At 53.7% G+C, this 26,535-nt stretch overlaps 11 protein-coding genes across 11 annotated transcripts; 8 read left to right on the forward strand and 3 right to left on the reverse strand.

Moving 5' to 3' along the window:
* Positions 1 to 73: 73 nt before the first annotated feature.
* J4E92_002125 (uncharacterized protein) lies at positions 74 to 624 on the reverse strand (the record flags this gene model as incomplete). The annotated part of the gene is made up of 3 exons (XM_051493530.1): positions 74 to 295; positions 349 to 464; positions 516 to 624. The coding sequence occupies 3 exons, from the start codon at positions 622 to 624 to the stop codon at positions 74 to 76; spliced, it is 447 nt and encodes a 148-aa protein (XP_051356761.1).
* Positions 625 to 1,145: 521 nt separating this feature from the next.
* Positions 1,146 to 2,224, forward strand: J4E92_002126 (uncharacterized protein; the record flags this gene model as incomplete). Its single annotated transcript, XM_051493531.1, has 2 exons — positions 1,146 to 1,847; positions 1,892 to 2,224. The coding sequence occupies 2 exons, from the start codon at positions 1,146 to 1,148 to the stop codon at positions 2,222 to 2,224; spliced, it is 1,035 nt and encodes a 344-aa protein (XP_051356762.1).
* A 1,037-nt stretch (positions 2,225 to 3,261) lies between these two features.
* Positions 3,262 to 4,047, forward strand: J4E92_002127 (uncharacterized protein; the record flags this gene model as incomplete). Its single annotated transcript, XM_051493532.1, has 2 exons — positions 3,262 to 3,424; positions 3,515 to 4,047. 2 exons carry the CDS (start codon positions 3,262 to 3,264, stop codon positions 4,045 to 4,047), a joined length of 696 nt encoding a protein of 231 aa, XP_051356763.1.
* Positions 4,048 to 6,069: 2,022 nt separating this feature from the next.
* J4E92_002128 (uncharacterized protein) lies at positions 6,070 to 6,778 on the forward strand (the record flags this gene model as incomplete). The annotated part of the gene is made up of 2 exons (XM_051493533.1): positions 6,070 to 6,074; positions 6,283 to 6,778. 2 exons carry the CDS (start codon positions 6,070 to 6,072, stop codon positions 6,776 to 6,778), a joined length of 501 nt encoding a protein of 166 aa, XP_051356764.1.
* A 59-nt stretch (positions 6,779 to 6,837) lies between these two features.
* J4E92_002129 (uncharacterized protein) lies at positions 6,838 to 7,891 on the forward strand (the record flags this gene model as incomplete). The annotated part of the gene is made up of 2 exons (XM_051493534.1): positions 6,838 to 6,844; positions 6,951 to 7,891. The coding sequence occupies 2 exons, from the start codon at positions 6,838 to 6,840 to the stop codon at positions 7,889 to 7,891; spliced, it is 948 nt and encodes a 315-aa protein (XP_051356765.1).
* Positions 7,892 to 8,590: 699 nt separating this feature from the next.
* Positions 8,591 to 11,286, forward strand: J4E92_002130 (uncharacterized protein; the record flags this gene model as incomplete). Its single annotated transcript, XM_051493535.1, has 4 exons — positions 8,591 to 9,202; positions 9,275 to 9,333; positions 9,390 to 9,663; positions 9,937 to 11,286. 4 exons carry the CDS (start codon positions 8,591 to 8,593, stop codon positions 11,284 to 11,286), a joined length of 2,295 nt encoding a protein of 764 aa, XP_051356766.1.
* A 312-nt stretch (positions 11,287 to 11,598) lies between these two features.
* Positions 11,599 to 11,991, forward strand: J4E92_002131 (uncharacterized protein; the record flags this gene model as incomplete). The annotated part of the gene is made up of 2 exons (XM_051493536.1): positions 11,599 to 11,746; positions 11,804 to 11,991. 2 exons carry the CDS (start codon positions 11,599 to 11,601, stop codon positions 11,989 to 11,991), a joined length of 336 nt encoding a protein of 111 aa, XP_051356767.1.
* A 207-nt stretch (positions 11,992 to 12,198) lies between these two features.
* J4E92_002132 (uncharacterized protein) lies at positions 12,199 to 14,113 on the reverse strand (the record flags this gene model as incomplete). The annotated part of the gene is made up of 3 exons (XM_051493537.1): positions 12,199 to 12,518; positions 12,664 to 13,105; positions 13,157 to 14,113. 3 exons carry the CDS (start codon positions 14,111 to 14,113, stop codon positions 12,199 to 12,201), a joined length of 1,719 nt encoding a protein of 572 aa, XP_051356768.1.
* Positions 14,114 to 14,576: 463 nt separating this feature from the next.
* PRP45 (mRNA splicing protein) lies at positions 14,577 to 17,999 on the reverse strand (the record flags this gene model as incomplete). The annotated part of the gene is made up of 5 exons (XM_051493538.1): positions 14,577 to 14,804; positions 14,856 to 15,368; positions 15,435 to 15,649; positions 16,286 to 17,767; positions 17,822 to 17,999. 5 exons carry the CDS (start codon positions 17,997 to 17,999, stop codon positions 14,577 to 14,579), a joined length of 2,616 nt encoding a protein of 871 aa, XP_051356769.1.
* Positions 18,000 to 19,524: 1,525 nt separating this feature from the next.
* On the forward strand, positions 19,525 to 21,511 carry J4E92_002134 (uncharacterized protein; the record flags this gene model as incomplete). The annotated part of the gene is made up of 2 exons (XM_051493539.1): positions 19,525 to 19,737; positions 19,787 to 21,511. 2 exons carry the CDS (start codon positions 19,525 to 19,527, stop codon positions 21,509 to 21,511), a joined length of 1,938 nt encoding a protein of 645 aa, XP_051356770.1.
* Positions 21,512 to 23,478: 1,967 nt separating this feature from the next.
* On the forward strand, positions 23,479 to 25,137 carry J4E92_002135 (uncharacterized protein; the record flags this gene model as incomplete). Its single annotated transcript, XM_051493540.1, has 1 exon — positions 23,479 to 25,137. One exon carries the CDS (start codon positions 23,479 to 23,481, stop codon positions 25,135 to 25,137), a length of 1,659 nt encoding a protein of 552 aa, XP_051356771.1.
* Positions 25,138 to 26,535: the final 1,398 nt, after the last annotated feature.

The raw sequence follows: 26,535 nt of genomic DNA on the forward strand, positions 1-26,535 counted from the left end.
CAAGACTTCAATAACAAGTTCCAGCTTCTCTTATCGCATTATCATTACATTATTAGTCCTCCAGACGTAGAGCTTACTTTCCGCCAAACAGTCCACCGAGCCATGATTGAGTCTTCGCGGCCTTCTCCTCGACGACGGCATCAAACTTGTTGGCGGCCGCGTTGACCTGCTTGCCTGCCTCGTGCATCTCGCGCTCAGCGCGGACCTTGGCCTCCTCGTACTGCTTCTTCGCATCTGCGCTGTAGGCATCGAACTTCTGCTCCGCCCTCTTCGCTTCCGCCTTGGCTTGGTCGGCCTAGCAGTAGTCAGCATACTGTCGCGAGTAACATCAAGTCGCATTGGACATACGTATTGCTGTGCGCTGGCGCGTACCGCCTCGTAACCCTCCTGGCCGGCCTTCTTAGCTTCCTTGTCCTGGCCAGGGTAGTCGCCTCTCAGCTTGCGTGCGGCAGTCGCAGCGTCATCTATACATGTTAGTCAAGATACTATGGACGTTGAATTCCCTCAGGACGTACGTTCAGCCTTCCTCTCGGCAAGCTTCGGGTCGCCTCCAGCGCTGTAGAGGTAGTAGGTGACACCACCAACAGCAGCGAGACCACCGTATGTAGCGAAACGACGAGACATGTTGATGTAATGGGGTTTTTGCGAGGTGGTATTGATTGGACTTGAAGCAAGATCAAGGTATGTGAGATTCGAATTGGAGATGTAGAATGAGAGTTGTGCGAGGGAGGGGAACCTTGAAAGGCGTCTTTCAAACAAGCGCATGTGTGACGTAATGGCAGACAGCTGCAGCACGGGCTTTTCAGTGCCGTGCGAACCAGATCACCAAACTAGGACTCTACCGAGCGCGACAAGCCGGATCCACATTGCATACACTCGTTGCTCTCGCTTCCACATGTTAATCATAATGTCATTATAGTATTCATCTTCATCGCATCGCCGTCACACCTCGATCGTGCCTTCCCAGCGTGCTGCCTGCTGTGCGCGCCCCTTAAACCGTTCACCACAACAAGCCAGCCTCGAGCGACTGCCTGAGCGACTACCGCGCAGCGTGCCGTGCCTGCCTAACACAGCGACCTCATGTATCCACGATAGCAACGGCGTTTGCCTCTTACTCTCCTTGACACCTACACCACGCTTGTAGCATGGCGGACCAACAAATACACCTCGTCGACCACACTGACGGCGACAACACACCGACCTCGGCTACACAACCCGAACAGCGGTCAACCACATCGGACTCGCACATAGATATCCTCTACGAGAACCAACGCGGTTGGTTCGTCTTCGGCATTCCCCTCTTCTCGTCCAAAGCGCTATGGAACCTGCGAATCGACCCTGCGCCGTGGCAGGATGCCAAGTTCAAGCCTTCAGCAGTCAACATCACAAATGCACAAGTCCCGGACCCAAGTTGGGTATGGGACTGGAAGAGCTGGTATGTCGACATGAGTCTGGATGTCGATGAAGAGGGTTGGCAATACAGCCTGCTCTTCAAGGGTTCAGCGTGGCATGGCAACCACCCGTGGTTCCACAGCTTCGTTCGGCGGCGACGCTGGCTACGGAGGCGGGTCAAGCAGAGGCTGCCACCTAAGACCAAGAAGAATGCGAAGGAGCGCATGTTTGGCGAGACATTCAGCATCGGCACGACACTGGCTAGATCAGCCACCTTTGGCACTGGCAGCGGTCTATTGGACGACAGCGCACAGACGAGTCTAGACGAGGAGATTAGGGATATTGCGACATTGATGAGAAAACTCAAGGCAGCTGCCATTGACCGCGAGAAGATCATCTACATACACAAGTTCATCGACGATGGAGGGGAGGAGCTGCACTACCTCCCAGAACAGGTATGTATGTTGTATTCCCATGCAAACATAGCTAACAAGTGCAGATACCGTCCATCATGTCGATGCTCATCTTCCAGAATTCGCGCCGCCAACTCCTCTCCACACTTATGGACCGCTTCGAGGCCGCCAAAGACCACCGCGAACAACACAAGAAGGATCACAAGCCTGAAGGCGACGCCGAGGAACGCAGAATCAACAATCTGCTCAAGGCTATTGAAGCCGCGGATAACGAGTGTAAGAAGCTGGAGTACTGGAGCGATATCAAGAATCTGACAGAAGAGGGCAAAGCCGGGAATGCAACAGATCCCAGCATGGGGTGGGACGAAGAGAAGTGGCAGGGACTAGATGCGAGTGGCGCCAAGCATCCTGATACCTGAGTCTGAGAACTTGAGAAGGTTTGGATGCATGCATATATTGGAGTTTGTCAGAGTTCGTGGGGTGCGGCTCTTCAAGGTCAGCACATCGGGTCAATTGGAACGACTAATCAGTTTTCGTATTGTATCGCAACTATACATGCTATCGTCAGCAAGAGTATCCAGCCATACGGTGTTATATCATCCATTCACATTCCTCACTCTTATCGGCCCTCTGAGATCCGCCAAACTCTCCACGTCCACTACTGCGCCCTTCTGCATTACTTCGACTTCCCCAGCCTCTCTCTTTTCCCACACCATCTTTCGTACATCATCCATGGTGTCTCTCCACTCTGACGCGTCCAATGCACACAGCTCCTCTGTTGACAGTGCGCGGGCAATTTCGGAGGGACAGATCGTCTTGGGCCAAGCCCTTGAGCTCAATAGACGGTCGGCATGGCGCGATAGGATGGTCCTCTTGGCGTCATTAAGAGCCATATTGTTTGTGCAGCTGGCGAATACGTTGTGCCAGCTAACGGATTCGACGTGCCGATAATGCTTGGGTTGTTTCGCAGCGATATGGTGAGGCTGCACCGTCTCGATGGTTTCACCCAGATCTGGTTGCTAGACCCATTGCCCGCTGATCGACAACAGGGGTCCAAAGATCCTTAGCCAATCCTTTGACGTCAGAGCGCCCAATCGGCGCGCAGCAGAAGCAAAATAATTCGAGCATTTCAGCGTCGCGTCCCCTCCCTTCTAAAACCGAAACTGCCCGCAGCACTGGGATTGGCGTTTTGCCTTTGCGCGTCGTTTTTTCTTGTCCTGTCATGCCGCACCGGTTACCCCACGCTCTCCGAGAGCTAGTTGCAGCGGGGCAGTCCTTCGCTCCCGCCTCTCGTCTCTTATCAAGCTCAACACCGCTACTGCATACTTCTTCTCCGATATCTTCTCTACTCCATCAGACTTCCCTGCGTACCTGTCATACTGGACGGGCAGCATCCCTCTTGCAAGCATCCAATTCACAGACAACTACCGCCAAACGAAACTTCTCCTGGCCCAGAATGACTGGAAAGGAAGAGCCAAAGGAGGTGCGCAAGTACCTGCAGCAGAGCCATGACCGCATCTTTGAAAACAACAAGAAATGGGCCGATGAGATGAGGAACAAAAACCCAGGCTTCTTCAAGGATCTGAGTGCAGGACAAGCACCCGAGTATCTATGGATTGGTGAGTTGCATCTGGAATGACTCAATTGCCCTATAACACTACTCCTTTATCACACCCACCACCTAGAACTTGCTAACCCAATAACTACAGGTTGCTCCGACTCCCGCATCCCCGCCGAAGCCATCACCGGTCTCGAGCCCGGCGAGATGTTCATCCACCGCAACATTGCCAACCTCGTCAACAACATCGACCTCAACGTCATGTCCGTCGTCAACTACGCGGTCCGCCACCTCAAAGTTAAGCACATTGTTGTGTGCGGCCACTACGGCTGCGGTGGTGTCAAGGCCGCCATGACACCAAAGGACATGGGTCTGCTGAACCCTTGGCTCCGAAACATCCGTGACGTCTACAGGCTGCACCAGAAGGAGCTCGACGATGTTATGGCCAACGGCGGCACAGAGGAGGAGAAGTACGATAAGCTCGTTGAGCTGAACGTATACGAACAGTGCCGGAACGTGGTCAAGACGGCGGCTGTGCAGCAGTGTTGGGCTGAGAACGAGTTCCCTGTCGTGCACGGCTGGGTCTTTGGATTCGGAGACGGGTTGTTGAAGGATCTCAAGTTCGACCATGAGGGCGAGCTTAAGGAGATTCAGAAGATTTACGATTTGACAAAGGATATGTAGATGGCGTCAGTGGGTGTGCGGTGTATGAGTAGTTGTCGTGGCATTTAGCGAGGTGTTGGTGTAGAGGAAGTGGAAGAGATGGTGCTGCAACCGGGCTTAGATGCTAACGTAGAGCTAGTTACCTCAATCTCCCCAGTACCTTTGTGGGTACCACATGGGTTTACACACTAGTCTTGCAGGCTCACGCCAATCCCTCCACGTCTCGTCACCGCAACCATATTTCAGCGTATTGCGTAAACGAGAACGAGTAAATGAGTACGACTTGGACTGTTTCGCTTACGATGCCATTCATGCATGCTCTCCAAAGAGAACGACATAACCCGTTCCAGGCCCACTTCCACCGTTCTCTCGAACACGATCACTGATCTCTGCCATTAACCCAACCTGTTGGTAACACCAATCCAGAATCTCGTTCCACCGGCTATCACAGCCCTCGAGCTGGCAGGCCAACTCCTCCACAATCCTCCTCCCGGAATATTGCATCCACCACATATCCTCCAAAATACAATTAATCGCTCCCCAACAGGCTAATATAACCAGAGCCGGCACCTGCCCCATATCCGCCTTCTGAAAGAACTCCGGCTCCACAGTACCCAACCAAGGGACGACCGAATGCCCATCACTATCCATATACGCCTTCTCCAATTTCTCCAGAGTACCACGAAAGAACGGCGTAGCCGCATCATCAAGATCCATATTCGCAAGTATCGCATCCGTCAATGCGCGCAGCTTCTCCGCCGTGAACGCTCTGCCCTCTTCTCCTACCAACTCAACAACCGGACTGCCAAGTATTTGCTTCAACTCCCCACTATTAGCCCACACACTATGCTCCTCCACAATCTCCTTCATACCCATCGTATACCTCCTCACACGCATTAGTACCTTCGACACAGATTCCAACGTCTCACCCGGCGTGGCCGGAATCAGACTCGCGATAAGCGCAACAACAGCATGAAGAGCAGTCATAAGACAAACCGGATCAAGACTCTCTTTCGAAATACAAGACAGCGACACCTGCTCATTGAGCTCGGATATACTTCTGTTCTGGTAGTGCAGCGCGGCGGCGACGTGGTCGTGGGATGCGGTGGGGGAGGAGGCGAGACTGGCGCTGTGTAGGGAAGTGAAGGCGAGGAGTATGTCTAGTAGGTAGGTGTGTTGCAGCGCTTTGGTTACGGCGTAATCGCGGAAGACGAGCGCGTTGCGGTGCACGGAGGTGAGGTAGGTGGTTGTGGTCCATTGGTGCATGAGCCGCATTTCGAGCGTTCGGGTCGCATTGTAGGTGGCTAGGCGGGAGGATGGGCCGCTGTGGGCATCGTAGAGGGAATACCAGCCGGGTTTGGTTGGTACAGGTGATCGTGGTGATGACGATGAGAATGGTGATGCCGTTGTCAACGCCGTCTTTGCTTTCCTTCTAGACCCAGTCGAAACATTCTGTGTCGGGTAGGTGCATTGTTCTTCTCGTAGAGCACAAGCTCCGCATTTGGGTGTGGCTTCGTCGCATTTGACGCGCCGTCGCTTGCACGTGTCGCATCCAGCCCGTGACTTCCTATGGTATCGTTTCACTGCCATTCGGGCTCAATCTCCGCACTCGCATATTCGTTTCGCTTTAGATGTGGGTAAGTTGTCATGCGCCTGGGGGTGTTCGCAAGGAGACGGCATGGCTCAGGTGTGCTGCGGGGGCGAGACTTGTTGGTGCCTGGTGCCATGCCAAAAGGAAGCCTAATTTGGTAGGTTGACGCTAAAGATGCCGATCAAAAGAGGTACTCGTTCTCGTTTACCGGACCTGCACCGGAAGCTTAACATCCGCCTTGCCGAAGTAGTTGTGCTCCAGAGGGACAAGGTAGGATTTTACTAGCGATCACATCGCGCAGTGCTCCTAATGCACGCAAAAGCAAGCACATAATTCGTTTGGTCGTTTGTCCTGATGAACTACCATCTCGCGAGGTCGGCTATGCCGCCGTTGCCATCATAGTGGAATTGGCAGGGCGTTGACGAACCGCCTGCCATCGCAGCTAGCGAAACATGTCGTATATATAAGTAATGTTGTCGCAGGCACCATTCTGCTGTACACCTTAGAGCGAGTCACCACCTGTTTCAACATCAGATCCCCATCTCGCACGAACCGTGTCTTTTCTTGAACAAGATGTATTCGGCTTTAGGTATTTTGAGTCTGGTCCATTCGATATGATCTCTGTTTCTAACAGCCCGAACAGCGCACGGGTTGGCTTGTTCAAGCCTTGCACAACCCTACCTCGATGGCACGGCAATCACAAGGTTCACTGCAGGGGCCAAGACACAATGGACACCAGAAGGCTCGCCTATCCCAGCCGAACAGCTTGTGCCACTTCTTGGAGTCTCATCGTACAATATCTCCTACTGCCGCGTAGAGATGGCCTACACCCATCCAGGTCAGAACGACACAGTCAACCTCCAGATATGGCTGCCGGAGCAGTGGAACGGACGCTTCAATGGTGTGGGAGGCGGCGGCTGGCGCGCAGGTGTTTTCGATCAGAGCTTACTCCCGGCCATTATTCAGGGATATGCGGCAGCTTCCACTGACGGTGGCCACAACGCAACTGAAGTCTCCGCTCTTCCTTGGGCGCTCAAATCTCCGGGTAATGTCGATGTGGTTGCTTTGCAGAACTTCGGTTCTGTCACTTTGAACGAGCTCTCTATATTCGGGAAGATGGTCACCGAGAGCTTCTATCAGAAGGCTCCCGCTTACTCTTAGTACGTATGACCCTGACATTGCGATGCTACTCGCGGTCAACGCTACATCGCGTGTCTAGAATGAACAGTGGCTAACAAAAGACACAGCTGGACTGGGTGTTCCCAGGGTGGTAGGCAAGGTATGATGCTGGCTCAACGTTACCCCGAAGCGTTTGACGGTATTATAGCTGCAGCACCCGCACTGAACATCATCCCGCTCTTGGCAAGCTTGTTCCATGCTCAAGCTGTAATGAACACGCTCGGCGAATACCCGCCCAATTGTGAGCTTGAAGCGATAGGGGCCGCCGCAATCGCCGCTTGCGATGAACTGGACGGCGTCAAAGACTCGATCATATCCATCCCGGAGTTGTGTTCTTTCGACCCATTCACCGTGGTCGGTCAGCCCGCCAACTGCGACAATAGCAGCTCGAATGTCATCTCCAACGCAACAGCAACGGTAGCCAACGCTACATGGTATGGTGTCTCCGACAGACGGGGAAAGAAGATCTACCCAGGATACGCGTTCGATGCACCCCTCCAGGCAACGACCGACACGGATTGTCAAGCCTCAGGTACCTGCCTCACCACCGCTGCCTGGCTACTCGGCGCACAGTGGTTCCAGCTTTTTGTCGAGAAAAACGCTACCTTTGACTGGTCTGTAATCACCGCGGAGCGTCTACCGGACTACTTGTACGCCGGCCAGCAGCAGTGGGATTCGATCATCAACACCAACGACGCGGATCTCTCGGACTTCAAGGAAGCAGGAGGAAAGTTGCTCACCTGGCACGGCATTGCAGATGACCTGATTCCTTCGGGTGGGTCAACACAGTACTATGACCGTGTAGCCGCGCTGGATGCAGATGTGGATGAGTACTACAGGTTGTTCCTTGCGCCTGGCCTTCATCATTGCGCAGGTGGTCCCGGTCCTGCACCCGTCAATAATGCGCTGCAGCAACTTGTCGCTTGGGTCGAAAATGGTACTGCTCCAGACACCCTACCGGCAGTTGGAACGCAACCTGTAAACGGAACAGTGCTGTCGAGGGACCTTTGCCCTTACCCGCTTGTATCTGTTTACCAGGGTGGTGCTGCGACTGATGCCTCATCATACAGCTGTGTTGATGCGGAGAGTATGTAAGGGTTACGCAATGTTTGTACGTTACAGCGTGTGATGAGGTGGATGATTTGAGGGCCTAGTGTGATCATCGTGAGGCAGAATTGCCTAGGTAGCTTGTTGGTGTATTTCAGGACGCTTTGTGCCTGTAGGGTATGAGCAAATGTACTTGAATACAGACAGTTGCAAGAACTCGTGTTGCGGACAATGAAAATTCGCTACTTAGTCAATAGCGTTCCCCAATAAAGACCTGATGCGGTTCGAGGTCTAGCTAGTCGCATTTCAGGGTTGAGTGTTGATGATCGCGTCAGGCTGTGCGGGCACCGTTTGTGGTTAATGTAAATGAGAATCAGCTGGCGGAGGCTGGGACGCTACCCAAAACGGAGCTATGTCGCGAGGCATAGCCATACACTCTATCGCTCTGTCAGTACACGCGACTGTGTAAGCACACCGTTCCCAGGCTAATGCGAGCTGGAATCCTTCGCCCCAAGGATGGTGTTGTTGCGACGAGAGACGGAAGGAGCAGGCCAACCCTCCTGCCGCGGACTCAGTGGCGAGATGACCGAGATGACCGAAATGACCGAGCACCGAGCCGCTCCACAGAACACCGACGGGTGCCTGTCCGTCTACGAGCAACCATGTTAGAATCTTCGAATGCTGTATACGACTCTTACTACGCAGTCAAGATAATTGCGACCAATTCTCTTGTATTTACGAGCCAAAATGGTTGAGCAACCTACCATCCAATCCGCAGACACAGATGGCAACGGACCAGCGAAACGTCGACGAAGACCAGCACTATCATGCGTGGAATGTCGCATGCGCAAGGTGAAATGCGACCGAGGAAAACCTTGTGGTGCATGCACTAGGATCAAATCAGCGACATGCACGTTTAGACCTCCACGTCCGGGGATTCGGTCAGAAGCCCAAAGGTCACCCGAGGATGGTGCCTCCACAGGTCACAGCAACGACCACGACCAAAATCCGGCTCGCTCTTCTCCTGAGGCGCCTGAGCTTCCCAGTCAGTTTGACGCAATCGTCAATCGTTATGTGGCACCCGGGCTTCTTGGAGAATGCGACGGCCAGCCGAAGCCTCTGCCCTCCAATAGACCGGCTTTTAGCTTGAACTCGCACTCGGACTCTGCACAAGCTTCTATCATCAACAGCTTGTTGGATAGGATTCAAGGTCTGGAAGAACGACTGGCAAGCGCTACTCTGAACGATGACCCAAGGACTAGTACGTCGCTGGGACGGGAAAGCGCAAGTGACACAAGCGCCCAGTTTGTAAAGGCAAAGTACTATGGTCAGAGTCATTGGATGAACGCTATCGATCCCGTAAGTGCTTGATACCGATGGTTTCCTTGTCTCGGTTCCTCTGTTCGAAGGGACTCAATTGACGGATAGCAGTATGACGCTCTCGGCGACACAAACACTACAACGAACCACAATACGAACAGGAAAGAGGTGTATGTCACTTTTTCAGTCTTTCTCTAAAGACAGTAAATCTAATGGCAGCATATAGGAACAAATCGACTGAGCTATATGCTACTGTCTCAGAGGTCAAGCGAATGGCTCGCATCATCAAGGCCTCTCGCATGTCACAGCCGTCCATTTCACCAGAACTGCAGGCATGCATCCCCCCGAAAGAAATCAGCGACGCACTGGTCGACTGCTATCTCCGTACATTCGAAGGTGTGTTTCGCGTACTACATGTGCCTTCCTTCAGAAAAGTCTACGATGCGTACTGGCTCGGCACCACGCCTGCAAAGCCGTCCATTATTCACAAGTTTCTGCTGGTATGCGCAATTGCTGTGCCATTCTACACTGGAGCCGACCAAGCCAAGCTTCGTGTGTCAGCTGCGAAATGGATCCAAGCTGCAGCGGAATGGCAGTGTGCACCTCATGCGAAGTCGCGGCTCAACATGATAGGACTGCAGATACTGATTTTGATTTTGATTGCACGTCAAGTATGTGGCATCGATGGTGACCACATATGGATACCTGCAGGTACGATGTTGCGGACGGCGATGCATCTAGGCTTACATCGCGACCCGTCTCACTTCCCAAAGATCAGTGTCTATCATGGCGAGATGCGACGCAGACTCTGGGCAACTGTTCTGGAAATCACTGCCCAAAGCAGCTTAGACATGGGCATGCCGCCTATGATCTCGGTGAACGACTACGATACGAAGCCACCCTCCAACATCAACGACGAAGATATGGGAAACGGCATAGACACCCCACTCGATGTGAAGCCAGCAACCGTATTCACGGACAGCAGCATACAGATTGCTTTTACACAGACCCTTCCCACACGCCTTGAGATCATTAGGGTAATCAACAACCTGCGCTTCGATCTATCATACGACGACGTATTGCGTATCGGCACCAAGCTCATCAGCGTCTGTCGCGAGAAAATGATCTTCTTCAAATCAGCATTAGCAGCAGGACAAAACATCACGCCGTTCCAGATCAAGATGTCCGATACCCTAGTCCGACGCTTCGTCCTCTGCCTCCACCGCCCCTACTTCTCCAAAGCAAGCGAGAACCCACGCTATCATTACTCCCGGAAGATATGTCTCGACACATCACTAGCGATCTACGCGCCAGCAACTGAACTGGGACCAGGAGAAGAGGACGACTGGACGCGCATGACGCATCGATGCGTGGGGTTCTTTAAGTCGTTCTTCCTCTACGCTATGTCAACCGTGTACTACGAGCTCAACTCTCAGATCAACGAAAGGAAAGAAGAATTGGCGCTATTCGCTCCTCTTGTATGCACACGCCCAGCCGCAACGTCCCCCTCTACAGGGTTGACATCCTTACCACCACAGTACCACGCCCTACGTCAAGTCCTGGAATTATCCCGCCACACAGCAGTAGCCCGCGTCCAAAACGGCGAAACGAATGCAAAAGGCGTTGTCTTCATCAACTGCGCACTAGCACGCATCGACGCTTTGATAGCCGGCACCGACCCTGAAGCAGCTGTGCTCGAAGCAGCGAAATCATCTACCCAAGAAATGAGTAAGATACTAGCAGCAGTATACCGCGAAGAGCACGGCGAAGACATCGACCTCAGTCCCTCCAGCAGCAGCTTCGCAGGTAGAGAGCATGGTCGAGGCGAGGGCGCTGATGACGTTACTGGGAAGCATCTACCTACTGGCACCGGCCCCCAGAGCGGCTGCAGTGACAGTACAGGTTTCCCTTGTTTCGACGGCACGATGGACGGACTGAGTATGCTGAATAACGATCTGGGAGATGTGAACATGGGGTTGGACATCGATATCAATGCGTATATGCAGGGGTTACCCATCGACTCGGGGGCTGGTTTTCACTTTGGAAGGAGTCCGGAGTGGTTCTATGATCTTGATGGGTGGGCTGCAGGTGGTAGTTTCGGCAACCCTGGATATGGTGTTTAGGCGCATGTTGGCTGCACGTCTGTTGTACCTGCATTGTCTTTTTCATGCGCACACAAACGTAAATGCCAAATATATCTATGGACAGCGAATTACAAACAATCACAAAAGTGGATCAAATTCCAAGACTTCGCAAGCCAGAAGACATCTGCGCCCGGCTGGCACACGTGGGCGCTAAAAACGGCACGCCTTGCCTTAGCGGGGTTGGTGCTCATGCCTTGGAAAGCTACATTTCTCGCTGCAACATCCCAAACATCAATCATACCATCTCTTTAAGCATCTTCGACACCGTTGACTACGTTCATACCCGCCAAGATGTCACCCATATCGCGCATGGCGCGCCTCCTCCTCATCCTCCACTCCATCGTCAACATAGCCCTCGGCATCTACCCCTTCATCAACCCAGAAGAGTACTCTGCAATCACCGGTATGGAGGGTCCAGAGAAAACGCTACAATCGATCGGTAAGTCGAGAATTAGTTTCAATGTATACCCAACCCTGGACTAACGAGAGGAAAAAGGCCTCGGCGCAGTAGCAGTAGGTTGGTACCAACTCATCTTTACCTTCCAGGGTAACCGTCGCATGATGGCTTCTACGATCCCGCTGAGATTGGGCTTTGCGGCTGTTATGTATGGGTGGGAGAGGCAGCCTGTTATGATTTATGAGTTGATTGTTGTGTGGTTTTGTTTACTTGGGGTGTTTGCTTAGATATGGAAAAGGTGGAGGGAAAGAGAAGGGTGGTGGCCGGGAAGACAAAGGGATGGGAAGAACTGCGGGATTCATTTGAATGACGAATAAGCATGATTAGGGACTACAATCTATACGATAATGGATTTGTATCATCGGATCGCAAACAAGCGACTAGATCAACTACGCACACAACCCTCCTTCTCAGTTCCTCCACCTATGCATACCTCAACTCCACTTCACACTCCCCCCAGCCTTGCCATCCAACCCCCACCCCCCATACGTATCCACAAAGCCCTCTCTGGTAAGATACTCCTTGTGCTCCTCGCTCCTCCACGCGAGCGCAGTCCCCAACTTCCAACTCGTATCCATCTTATCCAGCACGAGTTCCACAAGCTGGACGTTCTGCGGGTTCTGCAACTGCGGTTTGTTTAGGATAGCGGAGAGTTCTGATAGAGTAGTTGCGCGGTGGAAGGAGGATTCGGGGTCTGGGTGGCGGTAGAGGGGCAGGAGGTGCGAGTAGTTGTGCGGGACGATGTCGTTGTATGCTGTAGGCGATGGTGGTTAGTTTGATGTTGCTCGCGTGTAAAGAAAGAAGGGAGGAAGGAGAAGAGCACTTACGTTGCCTCGCCCCCCAAATCAACCTCTCAACCGTATACCCCTCATTATTAATCACAAAAACAATCGCCTTACACTCCGCCTTGATCATCGTCCCAATCTCCTGGATCGTCAAAGCCATGCTTCCATCTCCCGTCATGAGAATAGTCCGTCCCTCTCCTTTCTTGTCGAGCTCCCTCCGCGCTATATCCACACCTAGCGTCGCAGCAGTAGCAAACCCAATACTTCCATAGTAGATCTGCGTAACGAGTCTGATGTCCGCTGGGAAATCAATGTCACATAGACCGGAATTCGAGGTTCCGGTTTCGCTGACGAGAGCGTCGCCCGGGCGGATGAAGGATTGGATGGCGGGCCAGAGTTGGGATTGCGTTAGGTGGGCTGATTTGGCGTCGAGGGGTGTGCGGGGTGCTGGGAGTTGTGGTTTGGGGATCTTGTGTTGGGGGGTTGATGGTAGGGCGATGGTTAGAGCTTCGAGGAGGGCTTTGATGGGTGTGTTGGGGTAGGATTTGCCTTTGACCTGCGGGTTATGTTAGTAAATAGCATCGGATGAGCTATGCGAGAAGCTTACGACGACTTCGTGCGGGTTGATGTGGATGGTGTTGGTCTCGTCCAGCGGTCTTGAGAAACCAGCCGAGTTCGTATCAGCAGGTATGTACCCCAGGGTTACCACCAGATCTGCTTGTTTCGCAGCTTCTTTGACACCTGGAGAACTGACTTCGCCATTCCATACCCCGACGAAGTTCTCTTCTGTCTCATCGACAATACCCTTGCCCATCGTTGCTGAGAAGAAAGGGACGTTGAGTTTGCGGACTAGCTGCGCGGCTTCCTGTACAGCATTAAAGCGATGGACGAGAGCGTCTACCAGTACGGTAGGCTGTTTAGCTTCAGCGACTGCAGCCACGATAGCTTTGACCGCTTCATCCCGAGCCTTCTCATCCACATGCGGCGCAAGATCAAGGGGAGTTTCCAATAACCCAGCATCTACCATCTCGGCACTCAGATCCAGCGGCAAGAAGATGTAGACAGGCCCACTCTTGATAACGCACTCCCGTAGCACCCTATCAATCTCCTTCGGTGCATCTGCAACATCCCAGAGTTCTGCAGCCGCGAACCTCAGCCCCTCGCTAGCCTTGTTGTACATTTGGTGATTTGGCTTGTTTCCAATACTGTGGTGGATCATCATGTTGTTCTTCTGCATGGCCCGCGTAGTTTGCCCAACAACATGGACAACTTTAACGTGTTCACTCATGCTACCTGCGATGCCGTTCAAAGCCGAAAGTTCACCCACACCATGCGTGGTCACGAGACATCCGGGCGTGTTCTTGATGCGGGCGTATCCATCGGCGGCGTAGGCAGCGTTCAGTTCGTTTTGGTTGGTGACAAAGGTCAATCCTGGGGTAAGGTAGATGGAGTCCAGGAATTGCAGGTTGAAGTCGCCGGGTACACCGAAGATTGTGTCGACACCAATTTGGTGGATACGCTCCCACATGTAGCGGCCGAGGGTTATCTTGCTGTTATCTGCCATGATGGGCTGTCCTCTAGCTCTTCCTCCTTTCGAGTATTGTAGGTATCAAGTGATTAGTTAATACCTCTGAATCCCACGGCTGTTAGTTGTGTTGTTCGTATGTGTTGTAACCCTTGCGAGGATATAGTCGCGACAAGCTTACCGTGCGCTGTGCCGAGGATTCCGAACGAGGCAGATACGTAAGCAAGATTTAGAAGAAGAGCAGGAACAACACGGAACATGGACGCTAAACACCATAACATTCACATGATGTTAGCATCTGTCTAGGGCGCGCGTAAGGCGTATGACAGCCGCGGTTCGGTTGGAGACGGTTAGCGGAGTAGTACAGTGCGGGGAGATCGGCTCAAGATCGGAATGATATCGGAAACAAATAGCTGCGATTAGAACATGACAACTAGAGCTTCAAACGGAAAACACCTCGTAAACGATGCTGAAGTTCCTTGATAGCTTGAACCTCTACCTATCACGCGCTTTCTTCTGTCGTCCCCGCAACGGAGTGCTTCTTTGCATCCTCGAAGCTCGCCATCTTGAAATCGTACGGCAGCTCAAAGTCTGCCTTCGGATCTCCCTCAAAAGGATTGAAATCTACAAGAAGGGAATCTTTGACCGCAAAAACGGCATCGTCGTCGATGTACTTGCTCGTTCGGTCGAAGATCTGAGTAACAATAGGTTTGTAGCCCGGCGCTGTGAGCTAAGATAAGTTAGCACATCAGGCTGCACGTTCGTCATAGGCTTCACATACCAGGAAGTGTATATGTGCCGGCCGCATTGGATGCCTATCCAGCGCTTGCAACACTTTGCCTGCTGGCCCATCGAAAGGTATGGGGTAAGGTACTGGCCTCAAGCAGTAGAAGCTATACTTGCCGTCCTTGCCCGTCGTGAATCTACCTCTGAGATTCATCTCTGGCTGGTCTGGATCTTGTTGTTCGTATAGGCCATTCGGCGCCGTATGCCATACGTCCACCACCGCACCCTCGATAGGCTGCCCGGTTCTAAAGTCCGTGACGATGCCGTGCATCAATGTCCGGTCGCCTTGCTCATTTATCTCCTTGGACACGATGCAGGAGCCCATGGGCAGTTTCGGAGCATCATGGCGGTAGAAGGGGCCTAGGATGGCAGTCGCGGTGGGTTCGTCGGCGGCAGTAGAGGCGAGCTTGTACGTGATCTCGTCGACGAGCGATTCGAGGCCGAGGATGTCGCAGAGCAGTTGGCCTTCGTTGCGTTTGGCGTCTGACATGCGACCTGCTGCATTCATCTGCCCATCGTTTAGTATGCTGAGTTATATCTCACAACATCAAACATGGAAAGCTCTCTAACGTACCAACTCAACTCCTGTCATCCACTCATCGACTGTGAGTTCATTCTCCCTAGCAAAGTCATGGAGATGCCGTATTAATCCCGCTGTGAGCTGTCTGACCCTGGGTGTAGCTTTTGGTCCCGTCGCATTGATTACCGCCTGAGTGAAATTCGGATTGAACTTGTGATCCTGGCTATCCGATACCGCGGAAGGGTGGTGAGCTTGTGAAGCTTGTGTTTCTTCCGGCATGACGTCTTTCCCCACGAGATCCTGAAGATGCAGTAAAGTATATCAAATGACAGAGCTATATTCCCTCTATGCAATTGCGATTAGACCTAAAGTACTGCGCAGTAAGTATGATTCGGATGTTAGCAAACAGCGAACGGTTAGCAATGCGATCGAGATCCGACAGTCGGCAGCATGTCGGCCAGTCAAGCACACCAGCGCAAGGCGCATAACTTCAGGGTTCGCCGTTGGCTTGTACTTTCGTACGACATAGCACGGCGGGGCTGTGGAGCGAAGGTGTGTATGGCGTCGATGGTAGACGCAGACGGAAGCTGTTGTCGGTGCGGCTTTCCGACGAAGGTGCGCCTTCCGAGACTGGGATCCTTGGGACTTGGCCAATGGAAGAGGGACGGGTAGTAAGCATATATGACGACTGTCTGTCGGTGTGGTAACACAATCGCGCAGGCTATTGTGACCATGGACGCCTAATTTTCATGTGATGAGTTTTGTATTAAGAAGATTGAGCCAGATCAATGATGACCGTTTTGATCGCAGTAAAATGCTACAGTATTGCACTAGCAACTCGAGCTATGCAAAAGACCCAAACGCCAACAAATGTGTTCTGATAATGCTAAAAGACGTTCAATCACTGTCATCATCAACCCTGGCGCGCTTGGCTGATCTGCCCTCCGGCTCTTGGATACCGTAACGCTTCTCCCCAGTCTTCTCGCCCTTCTCACCACGAACTTCGTCAATCATCTGGTTGATGTTGAACGGATCGTCAGTATCCTTCTCGAATTGAACTGGTCCGTCCCGGGCTTCTTGCAGATCCGCACCCTTGAAGCCCTCCTTAGCCTTTCCAAGGACTTCGAACTTGCTCGACTTGGTGATCCGGTCGTAGGTCTGCCCCTCGTCCTCTCCGTCATCCTGCTGTACACTCGGGCGGTAGATGCTGCTGATAGCATCCTGGGCTGCGAAGAGAGGCTTGTCGTAGTGGTTGTCCTCGTTGAAACCAGCGTTGAATCCGCTGGACTGGTTGAACAGCCGCGAGTCGTACATGGACTCTCCGCTCTGTGTCGGCTTTGCCAGACCGAGTGCGACCTTTTCAGAAATATCACGATTCTGCTCCCGAGCCAGCATCTGGATCTTGCGCTCGGTACCCATCCGCGACTGACGGAGTTCGCGCTGGAAGTCCTCGCGCCTTTCCTTGCGAGCGTCCATTCGCTTCCGCACTGCCTCTTCTTCCGAATCAGTGTCCGATTCGCTCTGTGATCGTCTTCGGGAGGTGTTGGCGCGCTGTTCTCGTGCCTCCTTCGCCAGGTTTCGCAGGTGCTCCTCCTTTTGTAGCTTCTCCTTCTCCGCTAATCTTTGCTGCATGATCGCACGCTGCTTAACCTCCTCTCGTGCATGTCTGTCGGCTGCCTGCAACGCTTCGCCAAATTGAGCAAACTTGTCGTTGATCGTGATATCCTGCAACCCCCGACCATCGGCTGCTAGACGTTTGTCTAGTGGCACTGTGTATCCCTTGGGGTTCTTCCAGTTACTGATTGGGGGTGGAATCTTCCAAAGTTCTTGGTCTTCGGCGGTCAGCTTTCGCGGCGGCGAGTGCAGAACGGGTGGGGGAGGCGAAGGTGGTCCGCGAGGAATGCGCTTGTGCTTGAACTTGGGCGGCTCCATGGGATCGATCTGTCTTTGCTGGATCTTGATGATGCGCGTCTGGCCCTGGGCCTGGCCATGCTGAGCCGTGGGTGTATATCTGACGAAAGTCGGCTCATCGTTCTTTCTGCCCTGTACGTTCTTGGGCCGTTGCGCGGCAGTCTGCCCTTGAACCAGTGCCATGAGGGCCTGCTCAGTCTTCTCCTTAGTTGCTTGGACAACCTCCGCAGAAGGACGCGACAAGTCCAGCTCGCCAGCGTCTGCCTGTTGGCGCAGAGGAATGAGGTCCTTGAAGCTGGCCTGCACAATCCTCGAATCGCCGTGTCCGCGTCGCGCAATCTCGTCGTACTTGGTCTTGCCCTCGCCGTCGACTCTCCTCACGAGCGCGTTGGATGTGGATGGTTGGCCCTTCTTTCCCATGTCGAGCGGGTACTGCGCGACGAGTACTTCCGGAAATGCGCCTCCATCGCCAAAGTCTAGAGGTGATGTCAGTATATCTCCCACATGTTTTTCATATGTGCTCAGCTTACCTTCAGGCGCGCGGGGCCTCCAGTGCTGCCTCTGGCCGTAGGGCGGCGGGCCCTTCTTCGCGACTACTTGCGCTTCATATTGCTCTGCGGTTAGCACGCGCGTGCTGTTGGTGAGCTCCTCCTCTTCGCCCGAGTATTTCGGCTTTGGCAGCGACTTGGACAAAGCTGCGACGGACATGGTCGGTGTAGGCGCGAGGGCAGTTCGCGATGCAGTGAGGGTTGGGTATCGCGGTTGGCACTGGTGGTGGTGATGATGTTGCTGGGCAAGATTTCATCAGACCCTCGGCGTTCTGGTTCAGCCACCGCCGAGGTCACGTGCTCGTGGCTGCCTCAACTCAGCACGTCCACTGTCTACTATGTAGGTACTCTGCCCTTTACAATGTAACAGCCAATCAATGATTCGAAGCGCGCAATTCCGTCTGTAATTATGTAGCTTTCACTATCGATATAGAATCTGAGCCAGCGAACCTTGTGTTGCGCGCGAGATTACAGTGTCTGCTACAGGAGTGAGGATGTCTGGCCTTAATCTTCACGACTCAGGCGCCGGTGAATCTTACCTGCGACTGACATGGGTAAAAGTCCCGTCCGTCGCTGCTACTCGCTTACAACCTGCCGTTGACCAGGATGGCGAATGCAGGAACAGAGTCAGTCAGCACAATGTTTTTGCAATCACGATGATAATCGTGATCTGTTATCTCGACGGGAGAAGCTTGGAAGTGGTTCCTGCTAACGGCCAAGCGGCGGTGTGCGTTCACCGGACGAAATGAGAGCCAGCATGCTTTTTGGGCCAGACACGCACAATGGCGAGGTAATAATCGCGCAGGTAAAGGTCAGCTTGCAGGGAAAGTTAGTCGGGTAGAGGCGTCTTTGACACGCTGGTAGTCGAGAGAGGCGAGCGAGTGATGTGCGATATAGGGTGCGATATAGGTTAAGGGCAGAGCACGGCTAGTCGCTGCACATCATGCCGTTGCTAAGAGACGGTTTCGAAGGCGGCCATTCGTTCCAGAAAGGACTGTGACATCTCGTGCAGAGTGGCCCGGGACCCTAGACGCAAACGGCCAAGGTCAAGATGCTAGGGATCCCCAGCGTCGCAGCATCAACCTCTGAACTTTGAAGAGTGAATTGGCAATATTCAACGGCTCGCGCGCGGACTGTGGGTCGCAAAAGCAGCCATGACGGGCTGAGTATTCTGAAACGTTGTCCGTCATCCCTGTCTGGTGTGCCAGCGCAGGCCTGCAGCTATGCCGACCCATTCTCGGAAATCGTCTGGAGGAGCACCACAACACACCACCACCCAGCGGCGCAACTCTTTGTCGCAGAGCACGCCCCCGAGCAAGCCCACCCACGCCCGCACCAACACGGCCCCGGAGCCGCCCACGCTGTTGCGCCTGCCGTCAGTCAGCGCCGCGTCCGCCCGCCGTCCCCCAGCCTCGCACAGCGGCCATGGCATAGACAACTCGCGCGGCCCTCCCGTCACCCTCGTTACTCGCAGCCGCAGCTCGCAGAACCCCGCCGACTTTGCCTATGCGCAGCAGCAGTTCCTCCAGTCCGGCCTGGTATCCCCCACTAGCTCCCACCCAGGCACATCCCCCAGCGAAGCCCCGCGACCACCACAACAAACAAGCACCGTAGACCCGGCCACCCGCCCCCGACCCCACCCCCGACGAGCCTCGACCAGCAGTGCGAGGCCCCCGCCGCGACGAATGGCGAGCTCCACCGACGAGTCGTCCGAGTACGACTCTGGCCCCCGCAGCCGCATGGAGGACTACCACGCGGCGCATAGCGGACGGGGAGCGCCTGCGCCCGCGACGCCAGGAACAGACGGCGAGAAGGAGGACCTGTTCCTGAACATCGCCGCCGACAGTGCGCCCAAGCCGCCGCGCCCAGAGAACCCGACAGCGCGCGACCGATTGAAGGTGAGCAATGGAGCTGCGGTATGCGCATGGATGGTAGCTAACGACCCAGTCACGAGTCGCCCGCGTCAACAACCGGCAGTCGCTGCCCTCGGCCCTGCAGTCGCCCTCGCCCGTCCAGGTCCAGTCGAGCTTAGTCACACCAACCACCAGCAGGATACCCTCCAGCGCCGCCCTCGAAGCCAGATCCAGCGGCATACGTCGGTCGTCGCTCCTGCCCACCCCCTCCAGATACGAGCGGTCGCCAAACTCACCTGCACCCGAAGCCATACGGACCCGCGACCTCAACCACAAAGCCTCCTTCAGCTCCACCCGACGCGACTCGGAGCTCTCGCCGCGCGACTTCCTAGCCCAGTTCTCAAACTCAACGAGACGAGGATCTCAGCCTGAGGTACATCAAACCCCGCCCAGTCGCACCCCGGTCCACCCCTACAGGCCGTCGAACCTGTCACACGAGCCGCGCACGCCGCAGGTGGAGACATCTTTTGAGGCTGGTTCGCGTGCCGACGGTACCGAGTCACATGGTTCTACAGGGCCGGCCGCGTCTGTATGGGACGAGCTGGACGAGCTCAAGTCCAGGATACGGAAGATTGAGATGGGCGGCAAGATACCCTCGACATCGGGTGCCATTGTAAACCAAGCATCGGCTGAGCGCCCGCGGACGGCCAACACCTCAGCTACCACAGTCTCTTCTTCGCCGAATCAGCAGCGAAAGTCGAATCCGTCGCCTGCCGAGTCGACAGTAGGCACTCACACTCCCAACAACAACAAAACTCATCCTCTGTTGCGCGAAGCTCTCGGTAAAGCTAGACAGTACGTCTCCCCAACTGTCTACCGCAACCTGGAAGCGACTGCAACCGAAGCACTTGCGCTGGCAGAGATGAGCGGCAGTGCAGGGCCGCAGGGCACACTCCATTCTGCTAGCTCCATCATCAACGGCTCTGTCGTCTCAGACCGCCAGGTTCGTCGCAAAGCCGACAACCTCTGTCGCAGTCTCACCGAGCTCTGCATTGCTCTGTGCGACACCAAGACCGGTCTTGCCAGTCCAGCCTTCCGATCGAACACAGCCACGCTATCACGTCGGCCGAGTGTACAGATCAATGGCGATTCACCAACGATCCGACAGAGCATCGAACCCGAAAGCAACACATTATCTGGCGTCAGCCCCAGTAGAGCCATGTCACGCATCGAGGCTCGGAGAACCAGCATGCTTATCGATGACTCCGGCCGCAGCCAAAGAGGAGGCAGCCAGGAACCTTACGACGATAGACACACTCCGTCACGCATGCAACGAGCAGGCACCAGTCTCCACCAGACACGCAACAGCGTGGACGAAGAAGACGAAGATCCAATCTTCCGTGCGCCTTCCCGTGCGATGACCTCAATCGACTTTAGAGCCCGTCACGGTGGTCAGTCAGATCAAAAACGGTTCACCGGTGGCAGACAGTACACCTCCCGCGAACCAATGCCTGATCTACAGCCATCACCCGCTCTTCAAACCACCGCCAGTCTCCGCCGGCCCAGTGTCTCAAGTAGCACGCCCTCCAACGAACATAGTCTACTGTTCCGAGATAACCAAAGCCGCTACGGTCACAATCTAGGCCGTGAAGGCTCACCAGCCAACTACGAGAAGACCCTGACGGGAGGACTACGACCAAGAGCACAATTGAGCGTCGCTCGAAACCCAAACAACAGACACTCAGTCGGTGGTGTTTCCGACATCGGGCGCAGCGTGAGCCTGGGGAGACGATTGAGGGGAACAAGTATCGGAGAGTGAGCAGAGCAAAACTTTCGCATTTCTTTGGGCTTGTGTTAACGTTTGACGTTACCCTCATAGTATGCCCAGTCTCCTCTTTGGTCGACGCGCAATGACCCCGCGACTCTCATACCTGAGACCGGATTCGCCATGGGCACACCAACAGAGGCGCGCCGTAGAACACCGAGTCAGTACAAAGATACAGGGACAGACGCGCACGGAGACATGTTAGAAGGGAGTATCTGCTTTATTCAGCCTTGCAAGGCTAAGAAGTCTGTGCGATTTACCACGAAGGAGTTTCTACCAAGCATTGTGAGAGAAAGAGCGTTCTCACGACTTTGCATATTTTGCCATCAAAAGGGGCTAACTACGGAGCATTTTGTTATAAGCGTTTCTTGCACGTAAGGGGACAAGCGTGTGGGCGCAGGATCGATTCACCGTCAGCATCTCATGATCTTTTTGTCTTTTTCTTTTCGTTTGCCGTTTTCGTTAGTTCCATATACCAACACCAGATCGTGTTTTTCCTTGCTACTTCTTCTTCCTCTTCGAAACATGAGTGTTGAAACTTCGTGTACATATATCAAAATCGTCTTTTCCTCTGTGAATATATATATCAGTTACGAACCCCTTTTATGCATCTATGAAATGAAGGCTGACACAATGCTCAAGGTTACGGCTCCACCATCGCAGACCGGACTTTAGAAACGATACGCAGTGCCCACACTTTCACTGCTTCGGCGCGCCTGACATGGCCAGGCTTCTGCGACCTGGAGTCCTTTTGGGTGAATCCCACGAACATAATGAAGAAGGCCTACTGCAGGTTAGGAATCGGACCCTCGCAGCATTGTTCATTGCTGGCTGTTAACTGGACGAGCCGTCGCTTGTCGGTAATACTGACCATTCACAAAGGCCTTGTAGTTAACTGCAAGATATATGTGGGCTGTTCCCCCATATTCTTTGGACGACCCGCACCTGAACCAATGCAACCATGGAACGAATGCGCCGTACACACCAAAATGTCTGAATCGCATGGTATTCATTTGAGTCCAGGACCCCTTTTTCTGTTCACCACTGTTTTCACCTTATCTGAATCCCCTGGCATCCCTGAATCCGTGCTGTGAAACAATCACGCTCTTTGCGCTGGAGCAAACAGTGTTCAAGAGCGCACCGACCCGCATTCACTTTCCATGGACCTTTTTTGCTGTGGGCTTATGACGCAGCGCCGCTCACGCCGTTCTTCGAGTTCTTCTACTGCGACTCTCGATCACGACACCACCCCAGCAAATACGCCTTTTGGTCAGCCCGCAACTCGCAATCCGAACACGACCGACACAGACTTGCGCTCACCTTTGGATTCAACTGCAGCAAACTCGCCATCAAGCGCATCCGCCACCGCTTTAGCGCCTCAGCCAGCAGTGTTTGTCAATTCGCAGGCCTTCGCAAACGCTCAGATTACGCGAATCCCCACCACTTTCAAGCGCACACACTCTCCGTCGCCAAGTCGTAGCATTCCACTCAGGAAACAACACTGCGGCGCCGTTGCGATGTCAGACGAAATATTCGAAGAGCGCGCGCCTGCCCAGGTGGTCGCGCAGGCCGCGCCTACCGCATCGGACGAGGCGTACACACTGACAGACTCACCATCCACAGTACGGGCAGAAACTGTCAGATCCTCATCACCAGCCGAGCCGGAACCTCTTTGTTCGAATGTCGCGACTGCATCTGACGGCGATGCTAATTCTCATTCAAGCATAGGTTTACCTGCGGTCGGCGTCATACCACAGACCGAGACGCAAGGTCTGGTATCCTCGCCGCCACACAGCGATGAAACTATGGCTTCACAATCTCAGGACAATGCGCCTGACTCTATGCAGTCACCGGAGGAAGAGCACGTCGACAACAACCGCCCTCCTTCCCCGCGCTCAAATCAAGACCACGCCGGCAAAATGTCCACGACGCCGCCAGTCACACCGCCACACACACCTTCCATGGACGAAGAACCCCAGTCTCCAAGTTCATCGGTATCGTCAGATTGGTGGACTGAATTAGGTGTTCCACCGCCCCCACCGAAATCCAACAGAGTCATGTCGCCTGATCGAGCGGTCTCTTTTACAGACATCTCCGAATCACTCGCTAAGCGCAAGATGCAACGCAACATCTTCTCGAAGACACGTGGGTTGATAAAATATCAAATGGCCAAGATATTTATCATCTCTTCTCGCGGTGTTCAACGTGAGAATCTGCCCACAAGGCAAACAAGACCCCCTCTGTTGAAGCGCCGCTATAGCGTCGATGTGAATACTACCACCGAATGGGAGCAAGAAACAAATCACTGGGAATTTGCATTATCTCAGGTGAATAATCACCAAAAACCTTACTTTAGTGGGCACTTCACTGACGTTACAAAGACATTTGACATCCCTGAACTACCATGCAAGGAGGTGGATCCGCTACCCGCTCTTACACATTGGGTGGAACTTCCTCATCCTGCCCGACATACTGCTTTCGCCTCGGTCTTCTTTGGTCAGCCTCCCCACAACCAAGGAGTGTTCCTTGAGCTGGGTGATGTGACCCTTCACAACGACTCCTTCAACTATATTGGCGCTACCAACAGTCGGATATATGGTTCAGAAGTATGGATGCGTGACGAGAGTCTAGACATGGCTCTTGAAGTGCTTCGCCGCGAGTACGACGGCGACGCTCACAAAATCGGCATCGCCAACTCCACCGTGGCCCAAATTTGCTACTTCGCCCAAATGTCAGGATATGCTGCGGAATACGAACAGTATAGGTTACGTTACGCCGACAAGAATTGGATCTTCATCGTCATCAACGATGGCATCGGCGGTATCGAAAACGATGGCCACAGTGGATTACACTGGTCTCTCGCCATTCTGGATCGGATTTCCAAGAAATGCTATTATATTGATTCGCTGTTCGTCAGACTGAGATTCTATCAAGACTTAGGCCGGGATGTGTCTATGGGAATGCTCCATATTCTTGATGAAGACCCAGAGGATTGGAAGTACCTCCCACAATGGAACAGTCCCGATCAAAACACCAACAACAGGTTCAAAGAAGATGGAGGTGCATGCGGACCATTTGTATACAAAATGTGTCAGATTTCCATGGATGCAATCACGCGCCGTCATCTGGCAGGGCTGGAGACCTGCGACCTTGAGCTCAAGCGCTGGTTTCCTGAACAGTTCGAGTCAGAGTTCCATTCGGAGCAGGTTCGCTATGAGATCCAGAGCAAAATCGCTCGCTGGGCACACAAAGAGTGGTCTTCGAGACTGGCGAATGACTGGGACTACGCGCTTATCCAGGGCACAGACGCTGTCCTAGATGACGGACCAGTCGTCGCATTCGAGGCCCCGGCCCCGGCTTCCAGATCACATCACTCGGGACGGAACGTCCCCAGCGGCGCCAGCTCCCGATCCCCCATCACCCTGGACGACGACGATGCGAACTACGCTGTCCACGGCAACAGGAGGGATAGCCTGGACAGCAACGTTGCGTCCGCGGGTGGTGATACGTCAGTCGTCGACCTGGGTGAGGACTCTGATAGTACCTGGATGGTGTCAGACGACGACATGAACCTGGATGACGACGACGAGGAGACCGCTGAGGTCGTCCTCGATGGCTAAATCTAGGTTGACGACTACCCTGTCCATGGGGAGGAGAGGAGCACCTAGGCATAGTGAGGCGCGGAGGCGACGTTGGCTTGGGTTTCTTTTGACAAGGGCGTTAAGTAGGCTTGTCATTGTCAAGATACCCCTTCAATTGTAGCGAAGGAGTTTTGGTTTTTGCATAGTTTTGTTTCGCGAGAAAAATGTACTCTAAGACCAACAAAAAAAAGAGGCTGTGAAGCCTGAACAAAACTTCCGTTCTGCAATATCGTGATAACCCCTTAGATGAAATTGCTGGCCTCGACATCGCACCTGCCTCACATCACCCATCAAACCTACCCAAAGCATCCATCACGTGCAACGTCATTTACGTACTAGCGCAATCCCCACGCGCATCGCCATCGCAATCCAGCATCGGCATTACCAACATTCCCCAACAACCTGTTTTTCTGTCCGCCCAACCACTCCCACATGCATCTCCCAACCACCGCAGATCCAAGAATTGCGGCTGAACTCGCCATCGCAAAATCGGTTGCGCGAAACGGGTGGCGGTGGCAAAAAAATGCACAACACCGCACTCAAGCGAGCCGAGGTGCGGCGATATGGTGGAAAACCGGGGTTGGAGGCGATGTCGTGCTGCGGATGTACCTGTCTATCCTTCTGTCGCATCACTAGAGGGAACTAAGACCCTAGAGGCCGGGACATTTGTTGATCACCGGCGAATAATGAGAAAAAGCAAATGCTGTGCTCTCCTTTGCGGTACGCGGTACGCGGTACGGAGAGTTTGGGAAATGGGCGAGGCCAGGCCCCTCGAACGTGACATGATGGGGAATGACGTAACCGCGTGATAGCGATTGCTGGACTAACTCCACCAAACCTTCTTTCCACGGCTCTTTGCAGTGCATGATGACTGGAAGTTTTTGTGTGGGTGTGCTGGGGTTAGCTTGGATCGTGGAGTTGGGCATTGTTTTGCTGTTTGCGCGTGTACCTGATCGATCACACGATAACTCACTACCACCACGATCACTACTACTGCTGCCAACTAGCACATGTGTGCATGAACCTACTTACGCATGTCGGCACGGCGCAAAACGCGTTTAGTCTGTATATCGGATACGCATAATCAGACGCCGAAGTTGCCGGCTGGCGATGTGTTGATCCACGCGGGTGACTTGACGAATCAGGGGAGTTATGCGGAGTTGAAGAGGACGGTCGAGTGGCTTGAGCGGCAGGAGTTTGAGGCGAAGATTGTGGTTGCTGGTACTGAATGCCCTTGGTCTTGTTCAAGAGGGACAGATATAATGGAGAAGAGAAGTGCTGATGAGATGGGACAGGGAATCACGACATTACGCTCGATCCTCCGTTCTTTCGAGAAAACGAAGAGTCGTGGAAATGGCCTGCGCCTCAAGACACAGA

The sequence above is a fragment of the Alternaria infectoria genome (assembly GCF_024043175.1).
Source record: "Alternaria infectoria strain BMP 0036 chromosome Unknown scaffold_2, whole genome shotgun sequence".
Lineage (NCBI taxonomy): Eukaryota > Fungi > Ascomycota > Dothideomycetes > Pleosporales > Pleosporaceae > Alternaria > Alternaria infectoria.